This window comes from Dama dama, chromosome 18 (assembly GCF_033118175.1).
Source record: "Dama dama isolate Ldn47 chromosome 18, ASM3311817v1, whole genome shotgun sequence".
Taxonomy (NCBI): Eukaryota; Metazoa; Chordata; class Mammalia; order Artiodactyla; family Cervidae; genus Dama; species Dama dama.
In genome coordinates this window covers 41,369,724-41,382,872 of record NC_083698.1, presented here as the reverse complement: position 1 = coordinate 41,382,872, position 13,149 = coordinate 41,369,724, and the positions used below count along the sequence as shown (strand labels likewise).

The 13,149-nt window shown below is 32.6% G+C and overlaps 1 protein-coding gene and 1 non-coding gene across 2 annotated transcripts in view; both read left to right on the top strand.

The window, feature by feature from the left end:
- Window positions 1–13,149, top strand: part of PTPN12 (protein tyrosine phosphatase non-receptor type 12) — an 84,858-nt gene that overhangs the window by 44,082 nt on the left and 27,627 nt on the right. The window contains exons 3-7 of the mRNA XM_061165171.1: window positions 3,164–3,240; window positions 4,814–4,909; window positions 5,629–5,667; window positions 8,625–8,696; window positions 12,161–12,220. Coding sequence (XP_061021154.1) covers window positions 3,164–3,240; window positions 4,814–4,909; window positions 5,629–5,667; window positions 8,625–8,696; window positions 12,161–12,220 — 344 coding nt within the window. The remainder of the gene's footprint in view (window positions 1–3,163; window positions 3,241–4,813; window positions 4,910–5,628; window positions 5,668–8,624; window positions 8,697–12,160; window positions 12,221–13,149) is intronic.
- On the top strand, window positions 12,614–12,718 carry LOC133073202 (small nucleolar RNA U13). Its single transcript, XR_009696908.1, has one exon. It is a non-coding gene; the product is annotated as a small nucleolar RNA U13 (small nucleolar RNA).

Genomic DNA, 13,149 nt, shown 5'->3' with positions numbered 1-13,149 from the left:
TTTTTCTCCCTCTTTTTTTTAATCCACTGACCTTCAGACAGAGAAGTCTGCCAGGCCCCAGTCCATGGGCTCACAAGAGTCAGACACAACTTAGGGACTAAACGACCACGACCTTCCTGGACTCATTTATCTTAGTAATTTTTCTGTGGAAATGTTAGGATTTTTTACATATCAGAATCTTGTCATTTGTAAATAATGATAGTTTTACTCCTTCCTTTCCAATCTGAGCGTCTGTTTTGCCTTATTTCACTGGCTGAAACCTCTAGTATAATGTTGACTTGAAGTGGCAAGAGCAGACACTCTTACTTTTGATCCATTAAAAGTAATTTCATAATCACTATTCAAAGATCACTTAGGTTTTTCTCAGGCTATCTTGGAGATTTGGTTTATTTTATGCTAGACCACTGAGACCAGTCCCATAATTAAGAAATTTCTAGATACTCCTTTGTCAAGGATGACCTGTTGCTTTTGTTTGTTGAAAGGGCTAAAACTGAGCTGGCTAGCCTCTAGAAGTGATGGATCAGGGTATTCTGCCTATTCCAGTGTTATTATGGAGATTCTTTTCTTTCTCACACCTAGGATTTATCAATAGGTGTGTGTTTTCTTGGAGGCAACAATATATTTATATATTGTTTTGTGTGTGTATGTGTATTTGTTGTTGGAATAGATGTTGATGTTTGTTAAAGAAGAAAAAAGCTGCTACTTTAAAGAGCCGCCTGTGTAGTGAATACTGGTTTTATGTATTTGGAAATGGCTCCTGGGAGACTGCAGAAGCAGGCAGCAAAGCCATGAAATGAAAAACAATCATTTCTTTCATATTCTTTAAGTTATTTCTCCTCATGTTTATGCTTAACAGGACCACCGATAAAGAATCTTAAAATATGTATCCTTTGTTATACACAGCATAATATTGATTTTTAAATTCTCAATCATATTCTATGATTATACAGTATGAAGCAGTGACTAGAAAATTTGCCTATGCCTTAGAGTGTTTAAAAAAAAAGCCATTAAAAATTTCTCATTGAAATATGGCTGATTTACAATGTTGTGTTAGTTTTTGGTGTACAGCAGAGTGATTTAGTTACACATATACATTTTCATAATCCTTTTCATTATGGCTTATCACAGGATATTGAATAGTTTCCCGTGTTATTGTCTATCCATTCTATATGTAATAGCATGCATCTGCTAATCTCAAATTCCCAATCCTTCTTTCCCCCTTCCACTCTCCCTCTTGGCAACCACAAGTCCGTTTTCTATGTCCATCAATCTGTTCCTGTTTCATAACGTTCATTTGTGTCCTATTTTATATTCCAAATATAAGTGATGTCATATTGTATCTTTCTCTTTCTGACTTCACTTAGTATGATAATCTCTAGGTCCATCATGTTGTTTCTAATGGCATTATTTCATTAAAAAAAAAAATCCATTTCTGTGTCCCATCGTGAACTGACTGAATCAGACTTACTGCAGAATGTGGGACTCAGAAATCTTGCTTTCTAAGTTGTTTTCCCCAGCCCCGTGTTGCTGTGTGATCAGCAATAGCTGAGATGAGAGTGGCAAAATGTTGACACTTACTGAAGATGGGTAATGGATAGATGAAGTTCTTTATACTATTTATTTTTATCTACACATAAAATTTTCCAGAGAATTTTTAAAAAAAATTTTCCCACTTGTATGTAGCAAGCAGCTTGGCACCAGTATTGGCAGTCATTTGGGAGCCACTGTTCACATCTGGATTCACAGTCCCCAGAAACATTTACTAAGGATTCAATGGTCAGCCAACTATTGTACAGAGTCTCTGTCTTTGAGATACTTTGTATATAGGCTGATATGCCACATGAATAAGGGTAATTAATTGGGACCTATCATTATTGGCAAACATGGTAAGAAGAAGCATCATATAGTTATTTAACTGCCATTATACTGACTTCAGAATTGTTCTGTTATCATTTACCCAAAGCATAGCATTTTTTATATGTAGATTTCTGATCTAAAATAGCTTTTTAAAAAAGACATGTAGGATGTAATGAAACAAGGAACAAAAGCATTGATACACATGTATGTATTCTCTTTCCTGGAAACATGGAAAGGGGATAAATAATTTTAATTGGAAACTAGTATGTCTTTTTTATATATCTCTTCCTACATATTTCCAAAGAGGATTTCACCAAAAATAAATAAATGAAATTAGCAGAACTGGGCCTTTGTATTAATGTATAAATTCAGTTTGTTTACTAATAAATTAAGTATTTTTCTTGAAAAGTTTGCTAGGGGATTTTCTTGACAGTCCAGTGGTTAGGACTCCACGCTTCCACTTGCAGGGTGATGGGTTCAGTTCCTAGTTGGGGAATTAAGATCCTGCATGCCATGCAGCGAGGCCAAAAAACAAAAAGTTTGTCAAGTTTATTTGTATTTGTTACCATTTCTGTATGTCTTTTTGTATTTTAATTGTCTTTAATAATCATTGTCCCTGGGTTAGAAACAATCAAAATGATTGTGGCATGTTACATGTTATTAGGACCATGAAATTAGGTGATCCTACTACTTTAGTAGGATTTCATAGGCTCAAAAATCTAGCCCCAGATACTTACTAAGTACAAAAGAAAGGATAGTAATTTAACAGTGGAGGTATCAGCTGACACCAATTTAGCTGAGTGAACACTACCCATTAATATTATTTGTCAAGTGAAGTATTCAGCACTTTTCATATATCATCTTAATTTGTCACTTTTACTTAATTTTCTACTTTTACTTAATTTTTATAATTTCTTATAAAATGTGAAAGTTAGAGTTCCTTAAAAGAATTCTGACAAACAAACTAATGTATTAAGTGGTTTTAGTGCTCACCACCTAAAATGCTTATTAAAAACTGTAAACATGTAAATCCCAAACTCTTGTATAGTAAATCTAAGATGATGCCCAGGACTTTGTATTTTTAAAAGAGGTTCTAAATATTCTGATTCGTACTTTGAAACACAGCTTTATAATGAGAGCTACTTCCTATCAATATGATGTTAGAAATTACCCTGCTTAAAGTCAATTTTCATTCATTTTTTTAAAGTGAATAATTTTAGCTATTTAACCTTATTTATGGCTCATTAGGGAAAAAACTTGTCTGCTCATAGGACGTTATTTAAAAAATCCCTTTTTTTCCCTGTAGTTGATCATAGCCGAGTTAAGTTGACTTTAAAGACTCCTTCTCAAGATTCAGACTATATCAATGCAAATTTTATTAAGGTATGTATTAACGTTAAACGGTGTTTCTCTGCCATATTTAATGACTTCCTACAATACTAGTTTTATTAAAAAATTTTAAATTGCCTGATGTGATAGCAACAGTAAAAGAAGTAAAAATAAAGTCACAGCCATGACATATTTTTATGTTTTCCTTCTAGCATCCTTAAAGATTTTTGCCTATTTTATGATAGTGGAGATAAAGTTCTTTTGTTTATGTGTTTCTTCTTTTACATTGAAGGCTTATTATAAACACCTTTGTTGCTGATTAGGTGCTAAGTCACGTCCAACTTTTTGTTGACCCCCATGGACTCTGTAGCCTGCCAGGTTCCTCTGTTCATGAGATTTCCCCAGGCAAGAATATTGGAGTGGGTTGCTGTTTCCTTCTCCAGGGGATCGTCCAGACCCAGGGATCGAATCCGCATCTCCTGCATCGGCAGGCAGGTTCTTTACCACAAGCCACCTGGGAAGCCTTTACTGATTGCTAAATTGTCACGTTTGTTATGTACACAAATGTACTTAGTCATTTCTGTTAATGAACCATATAGGGTATTTATCAGTAGAGAGATTCAGACTGCTACTTGGGTAAATAGAAGACTATTTTGTTCTGTTACTCTGTGCTTTTGAATTTATTTACTACAGTATTTTGTTGAGAAAAATATTAAGATGGTAAGAGTTATATGGTAAAATTAATATCAGTGTCAACATTGAAGAATTATGGTTCCAAATAAAAGCTTTTTCCTGAAAAGTCAATTTTATTACAAATATGGCAGGAGCCCCAAACTAATAGTTAAACAAAAACTAATACATAGGGACTTCCCTGGTGGTCCAGTGGCTAAGACTTCCCACTCCTAATGCAGGCGTTCATTCCCTGGTCAGGGAACTAGATCCCGCATACTGCAACTAAAAAACAAACAGAAAGCTTCCACATGCAGTAACGAAGATCCTGAGTATTGCAGCTAATACCTGGCTTAACCAAATAAATGAATAAATATGAAAAAAAAAAAAAAAAACCTAATACATAGTTCATTCTTTCAGATGTAATTGATGCTTATGTTCTTTCATAAGGACATTTGTTAAAAGTTCTAGTTTTTAACTGTACCTAATAACACTGGCTCGCTGTATGTGCTGGTTTAACATTTTAGTCTGCTAGTTTGTTTGATATATTCTTGGGTTTACTATTAAAAGTATATTTAGTAGGTGCTTAAACCAAAGGCAGCTATGGAAGAATCTAGCTAAGAAAGAACTATTAGCTAGTTCTAGTCTTATTTTTTAGAATTGATGCATGCTTTTAAGTTTCTGCTAGTTAGTTTTGTTGACTAGGGCTTTCAATTCCTAGGTAACTAATAATTTTTAAAACAGCATAAGGATGTTTACTTTTGAATTCTATGAACCACGTTTCACCAGAAGCTGAAGTGAAATATATTTTGTCATGCTTTTATACATTATTAAAGAAAAATTATTTGGAAATTGTTTAGGTGAAAACAGCAGGAATGCTAATAAAATTTGAAAACTTAAAATTTAGGTAAGAAAATATTTTTGGTAATCATAATTTGTATGCTTTTAACTTTTTTAGGGTGTTTATGGGCCAAAAGCATATGTGGCAACCCAAGGACCTTTAGCAAATACAGTAATAGATTTTTGGAGGATGATATGGGAGTACAATGTTGTAGTAAGTATTGCATGAAATGGCATGATTTTCTAGCCATAATGATGTGTTAACTATATCCTACAATATGACTTTTGAGTCCTAATGATATGTTAATTATAGTTAGTTTATTAAAAAGACAGAAACTGATGGCTAGGTTGTCTTGTTAAATTCTGACAAATTTGTTGAAATATTTCAAGAATAGAGTATGGCAGTACTTTAAATCTTGGTCTAAGTTGGTAGTATAAGACAACTACCAAACACTGATAGATGGGTGGAAGGACAGCTATGTGATAAAAACAAATATTGTCAAATGTTAATGGTAGAACATAGATGGTAGCTATACAGTGTTTACTGTAAAATTATTTCAACTTTGCTGTATGTTTGAAACATTACATTATAAAACTATTGGGATGGAAAGCAAATGTAATAACCTTCATGTTTAAAGACAGTTACATTCAACCTTTAGTAAGCAAAGTATTTAATAGTGCTATTCTATGTGGTAAATATCCTGAATGCATTATTTTAATTACAAAAGACATATCTAAGATTCAAAAAATTCAGTTCAAATCAAATACATCTTGTTATTTGAAGCCAATTTAACTCATACTTTTAATATTAAACCTACCAGGTATACTTCTGCTCAGAATAAAAATAATTCTTGAAATGTTCATGTTGTTGGAAAAGTAAAATTGCATTTAACTGATATATTCTCAATCTTATCCTACCCCCTTTCTTTTTAGATCATTGTGATGGCCTGTCGTGAATTTGAGATGGGAAGGGTATGTATAACTGTTAACATTTAAAGTAATTGTGGAGTATTTTTTTTTATTACTTCATTTCTAGGGATATATATTCTTGGTCTTTTATTACATTCTTAGCTGTAGTTGTTAAAATAGTTAATTCTTTTCTTTTTTTGTGTGTTCTGCTGTTGCTTTCATTTTAACAAAAGGAGCCAAATCATCCTTAAGCACATAAAATACTTTTATATTTTATAGGTACATTTTATGATATATTTAAAATAACAGATTCTATATTGTTACTTAGTATTGTTACTTAATAGATTCTATATTGTTACTTAATTAGTCTTATAATATTTAATGGTTTGTAAGTAGAACACTGTTTATGGACAATAAAAATGATTTAAATAATTCTGATTAATTTACAGCTTGAAATTTCTAATTTCTGTCTGCCAATTCCACTACATTTCTGTAATGGTATCTCCAAAATAAAGAGAAGAAAATTCCTTAACTTGAAATTTTTTAACATTGGTAAAAAATGTGTACAAATGAAATTAGTATCAAAACCATTCTGATCTCCTGCAGAACTGATTCCTAAATCTTCATTTTAAGCATGAACATCTATAAATGTGACAAATAAATTATGTGATAGTTTGAAGTATCCTTATGCAAGCATAGTTCATTAACTGCATTATAGTTAAACTAAGAAATGATTTAAAAGTTGTAAAACTTATTAAAATTTTCAGCCAAGGATACATTGCATAAAACAAGATACTATATCTTTCAGTTATGTAAAATATTATTATTTATAAATCACTAGAAAAGCTTATTTTTACCAGTAATTTTTGTCATTCCTCCCAACCACATTAGTTACCAGTAGTGGAAACATTAGCAATGGGACAGAAAATGAACAGTGTAAGATTAATATACAGACTAAGATACTGTTAAGTAATTATCTGTTTAAATATTGTCAGTATGTACTTCGGTACCATTATTATTATTAATTAGTTGTATTACAAAATTTAAATTTAACCTTCCTAAATTTTTTTAAGTTACTTTTAAGATTTAGGCTTTGTTTCTCTTCTTTCTATTAATAAGCTCACACTGTATATCAGTAATAATGCTTAAAAGATAAAGTTGTATTGAGTGCAAAAACTTTTTGAACCTAATGACTTTTTTTGGATTCATAGTGTTTTGTTAGTTGGTTCTGTTGTTTTATCGGTCAGGGCTATGGATTCATTTGATAATCTCCACTTTGACTTAGAGTGTGACCTAATGGAAAGAGCACAGGTAATGAAATCAAACAAACCTACACTTTCCTGGCACTTGGAGCATGGTGCAGTGAACTGCCCCCTCTGAGCTTCCGCTTCCTCATCTCTGAAATGAATGACAAATTATTATAGATTAAAGACCCTGATGCTAGGAAAGATAGAGGGCAGGAGGAGAAGGGGGTGACAGGGGATGATATGGTTGGATGGCGTCATCAACTCAATGAATATGAGTTTGAGCAAACTTTAGGAGATAGTAAAGGGCAGGGAAGCCTGCGTGCTGTGGTCCATAGGGTCACAAAGGGTTGGACACAACTTAGCAACTGAACAACAATAAAATTCATATATGATGTTTAACACATACATTTTGGTATCAATTGTATCAGTAATTAGTTCATACCTGGAATATAAATACCAATATAATCTTTACTAAATGTTGCTCTGAATGAGAGCCATGTTAGTCACAAACTTTCAATTCTTACTAAGTTAATCTCCTATAAACTTGTTTTCTGCTTCGGGATATTAAAGCTTTACTAAGTGAAAGACCAAGAAGAAGGAAAAAACCTTCAAAATAATAAATTTTATCATTTTCTAAAAATTCTACTGGGAAATGAAGTTTGTGACTTTAAACCTTCTAAAATTTTAGTAGTATTTACTCTAAGCTAACTGACATATTAGGCAGTTCTACTTTTTGCCCTGAGAGCAGTATTGTCAACTTACAGTTAATTCCAGCCTATAAGTAACAATTCCACTTACTGTATTTAGAACTATGAGGATTTAGTAAGAATGATATATTTCCCACTGCTAAAATGTATATTTTAAGCTAGACTGTCAGTTATAAAGACTTTCATTTTATTGGGTCTTACTGGTAAAATTACATTATTTCTTGCATCAGAATCACTGGATCCTCTATGAAGTTAGACTTTTATTCACTTACCTAAATTTTTTTTTTTTTACCTAAATTTTTAAAATAATGAGGCTTAATACTAGAAACCAATGTAAATGAATATTCTACTATTTCTATACCTGTTTATTATGGGAAAATAAGACAGGATACTGTTTGATTATACCTTCTCTAATCTAAAATAAAAGTGAATAGTTTAAATAATACATTATTCTTGTATAGTGTTTTTACCAACAGTAGAACATTTGAAATATGCTCAAATTACTTAAAACAATCATGTAAGATAAGGATTATTATCCCTGTTTTTATAGGTAAAGGAACTAAATGTAAACAAATAGTAAAATTGCTACCTGTAATTTCTTATACCAAGTGGAGTGCTCTTTCCACTATGCCACAGATTTTATACTTAATGAGAATTCAACTAGGTATTATAGATATTGTCATTTTATAGCCATTAAAACTTACATGCTAAATTTCTTACACTAAATTGAGCAACTTCTTATACTAAATTGACCTCCTTGTGCTAGGCATTTCAAAAAAAAAAAGCAATTTTTCTTTTCTAGAGGAGGATCTTTGGAGTCTATATAACAAGCAGGTAGAAACGAGCAGTTTATACACTTAGTTGAATAAAGTTCTTATTACTAATCTTGATGAGGAATTAGTAGCCCACCTTTAAAGAGTTGGATAAATCTAAGCTCCTAGTCCCTGCCTACTGACGGGGGACTGTTTGTTTTCTGGGAATGAAGAACAAGTGGAACACAAAATATTTGTAAAAGTTCAAATAAAACAAATTATCAGTTATTTACTAACCTTTTTTTGGACAACAGAAAAAATGTGAACGGTATTGGCCTTTGTATGGAGAAGACCCTATAACATTTGCACCATTTAAAATTTCTTGTGTAAGTACTTATTTTCATATACATTATTTAATCAGGTAGTGGCTATGTCAGACTGATGAGTAGTTAAATTATAATATGTGCTGACTTATGGGTTATATAAGCTAAGCACTCAATGTGTTCATGTGAATCTATACTTAATTATAATAAACAAATATTAATAATGCTTGTTTTATACTGCTTTTTAAAATTTGAGTATAATTGTTTTACAATATTGTGTTGCATAATGCTTATAAATTAAGGAACTTTGAGAATGACTTTTCATGAATGTATAATTTCCTTATTATGTTAATTATGTCTTAGTCTTTGCATGTAAGTTGATTATAAGTGTTACATATCTAAGAATAAACAAATAACTATGCTCTTATTCAACTAATGGGAAAGATCCTTGATGATGAAGCATAGTTTATGATGTTAATCTTTCATATCTATGTTATTCTCCCCAGAATTATTATAATTATATACAAAGATAGGTTTGAGAACCTCCATCCTAAAAGCAGAGATTGACCCTTTATGGCAGGAAACTTGACATAAAACTTAAAATAGATACCTATTTGATGAGCTTTGGAAATGAATTAAATTCAAGTTCTAAAACTAACAAAGCACAAATCTGAGAAGATGAATTAAAAAACAAAAACAATGAGGGGGAAAAAAGAAACAGCAAGCTTTAGAATAGAACCAACACTGCTTTGGATTATATATGATGGTGTCTTTTTATAATCACTTAAAAGAAAATTGTCTTATTTGTTCAACTCAAAAGACCATGATCAAGCTTACATGAAAATAAAATAACTTCGCTATATTAGTCAGGGTTTTCCAGAGAAACAGAAGCAGTAGAATGTGTATATACAGAAAAGAGACTATGGAGGCGGGCAAGTCCAAAATCTGCAGAGGTGCGCAAGCTGGAGATCCAGGACAAGCTGATGCTTCGGGTTCAGGCTGGAGACCGAGAGCCAATACCGCAATTCTAGTCTAAAGGTGGGGAGGCTGAGACCCAGAGAAACTAACATTTCAGCTCCAGTCCAAAGACGGTCATCTGTAGAACCAGGAAGAGCCAGTGCTGAAAGCAGTCTCCTGGAGAATTCTCTCTTACTTGGAGGAGTCTGATCCTTTTGTTCTATTCATGGGTTAACTGATTGGATGAGGGCCAGCCACTCTACTCAAAATCCACTGATTTAATTGTTCATCTCCCCAAAACTCCCTCACAGGAACACCAAGTATAATGTATGACCAAGAATCAGAGCACACCGTGGCCAAGCCAGATTAACACATAAAATTGACCATTACATTACCCATCTCAAAACTGTTTTTTATTTTGTTTTCCATGGTTAAATGAAATATAATTTCTATGATCTTACTCGTCGTCATCGTATTCAAGCAGTCCTTAATTTTATGACTTATTTGTACTTAGGACTTCTGAATTCCTCTTATGCTGCCAGGAATTTAGTGCTTTCTTGGTTGATTTAGATAAGGACTCAAGCTATGTTCCCCAGTCTCCTTTACAATGCAGTGTGATTGTTAGAATGTTCACTTTAACTCATATTTATAACAGCCTGCATTTAATATATAGTCAATTCTCTAAAATCCTGGTTAGAATTAACTGTGAATTAAATATTTAAAAATTCTACTGCATTTCATATTATTTGCAATGAGTAAAAAACAGTATATAACCATATTGTACTTCTGTGACAGAACACTACCTAATCCCACCCCTACCCCTCCACCACCAGTTTAGAGAGTATTCTACAGAATTAAGTACCTGGACAGTTCAGGAAACTTAGTTCTGTACAATGTGCTTATGTTGAACATTTTTAAATTTAAATGTACTAACTGTAATGAATGTCACAATTTAGGTGACAGCATATAGTGATTAATTGTCAACAAAAAAACAAAAATTTTTTAACAGGCAAGGATCAGGAATAGTAAACAATTTATCATAATGAATAGAGAAAAGTAGGAAAGAGTTTAAAATTTGGAAAAAGATGAATTGATTTGAGGATTGGTTTTTCAATTGCACTAAAGAGTAATTTTTTAAAGTCCTGTTAATAAAAAGTTTGATTTGATCAATAAGAGCTGGTTTGATTTGTCAGTGATGGGACTGCTGAAAAAGCAAAATTTTTCTTTCAAGATTTCAAAATGGAAAGTAATTTGTATGTCATGTGATTGTTTCAGAGAACTCAAGATTTGTTATCACTGTTGTAAAACACAAATCAAATGTATGAATAGAAAGTAAGGTAGTGAAAATAACCATAGTAAGTGATTTGACTCGACTTGGCAATCAGAGTGTTTAAGACTGAGTATGGCTGATTCATGTCAATGTATGACAAAAACCACTACAGCATTGTAAAGTAATTGGCCTCCAACTAATAAAAATAAATGAAAAAAAAAAACTGAGATTATGAAAAAAAAAAAAGACTAAGTATTAGAAGCTCTCTCGATTTGGAGATGGGAAAGAGGGAGAGTTGGTGAAGGGTGAGGGCCTGGCTAGCAGGAGCTCAGAAGCATGTTGCTGCTTGTAACCACTTCGCTCAGCACTGCCCATGGGTCAGTCTAGCCCACTGCCTGTTTTGTGAGTGAAGTTTTATTGGCGTACAGCCGTACCCACTAATTTACATATTTGCCTATCATAGCACAACAGAGACTTTATGGCCTACAAAGTCAAAAATATTTATCTCACCTTTTATAGGTGAGCAAATGTTGTCTTGGACCAATGTTTTCATTTATTCTCTGTTTTAAAAACATACTTTCCCCCTAATGTTATTTGAAAAGTTCAAAATAAATTATTATGGTTTATAACATTAAAGCCGGAATAATGTTGACTTTTTTTATTAATAAAGCAGCATATCTGTTGCTCTTGACAATTGGTATCCTCGCATATCTGTAGTTTTAGTTAAAAAAGGCAAAAATAATAGTTTACTTAGTGACAAACTGATGAAGAGGCTTCATTCTAATACCCTGACAAATAACAGTAAGAGACTTTTAAAGTGACTATGTTGTCATCAACCAAAATAATAATTTGGGATTTTCTGAATGCATCCTTTTCCTTACCCATTTGGCAACCATTTAACTCAGAGTTTGAGTGTTAGGTAGAGAAAAATCAAGCATAATAGATAAAATGATTGAAGGTGTTTGTAGGTACTTAGGAGTGACATTTTGTTTGTAGGTGTTATTTCTATTGCATGATTCTGGTGATGGTTGTCACCTTGCAAGTATTTTGTTGGATGATCCACTCCTAGCCAAGTAATTGGTTGACAGACACTTCTGTTTAAAAACAAACTTCTAAATAAAACTTAAATAACCAAATTGATGACTTTTAGAATGGTTGTTTTTATAATTATTAGACATACCTAGAATTTTAAAGGTGGTAATTTCATATTGTAAACTTTAAATATGAAATTATTGTTTTGGCATGTAAATATTTTTGTTTTAATCTTCTCACTGACTCACAAGTGTTGCTCTTTATTTAGGAAGCTGAACAAGCAAGAACAGACTACTTCATTAGGACACTCTTACTTGAATTTCAAAATGTAAGTATTTTCCATTTAGAGACAGTTTCTAAGAATATGTACCCTAAAGAGAGGATATGTGTAAACAGTATACTATCTTATCTTACATAGTTAAGGAGATGTGTTGTTTTTTTTGTCATGTAGTGTAACAAAGAAGAAAATCAGATGTAATATTTTAAGTAATATAAACTTTAACTCACTTGGAATCTTTTCCTAAGTTATATTCACACTATGGAATAATTGGTTTCTTTGCTGTAGATATTCTTCCTCTATTTCAATAAACAGATTATGTTATTATTTACATAATTATTACCCACTTTTACTAGTTTACAATGTTTCAGAAAGAGACAAGCCACCATTAAAGCTAGTCTTCGGACTTCCGTGGTGGTCCAGTGGTTAAGAATCTGTCTGTAGATCCTTTTGTAGTTCATGAGCATGATGATTGGGTGTTCATGCTGCTGCGTGACATGTGCCTCCCTCCAAACCTTGTTACCACATTGGCACATTACCTGTCTGACGTTAAGAAAAAAAAAAGAATCTGTCTGCCAGTGCAAGGGGTCCCTGGTCCCAGAAGATCCCACTTGCCTTGAGGAAACTAAGCCCATGTGCCACAACTACTGAGCCTGCTTGTCTAGAGCCTGTGCTCTGCAACAAGGGAAGCTACCACGATGAGAAGCCGTTGCATCACAACGAAGAGTAGCCCCCATTCACAACTAGAGAAAGCCTATGTGCAGCAATGAAGAGACAGTGCATTCAATATCTTGTTTTCACTTGAGGCCTGTGACTTCAACAGAACTATATAAAATGACATTTTTTTTCAGGAAAAAATCAAAGGAGGAATCAAAAATCTGACAGCCATGAGAGAATGCCTATCAATTCTTCCTCAGTCTTAAATTTAAATCACTTTAAAGTAAATAAGCTTGGCCATAAAGCTTACCATTCTTCCCCAA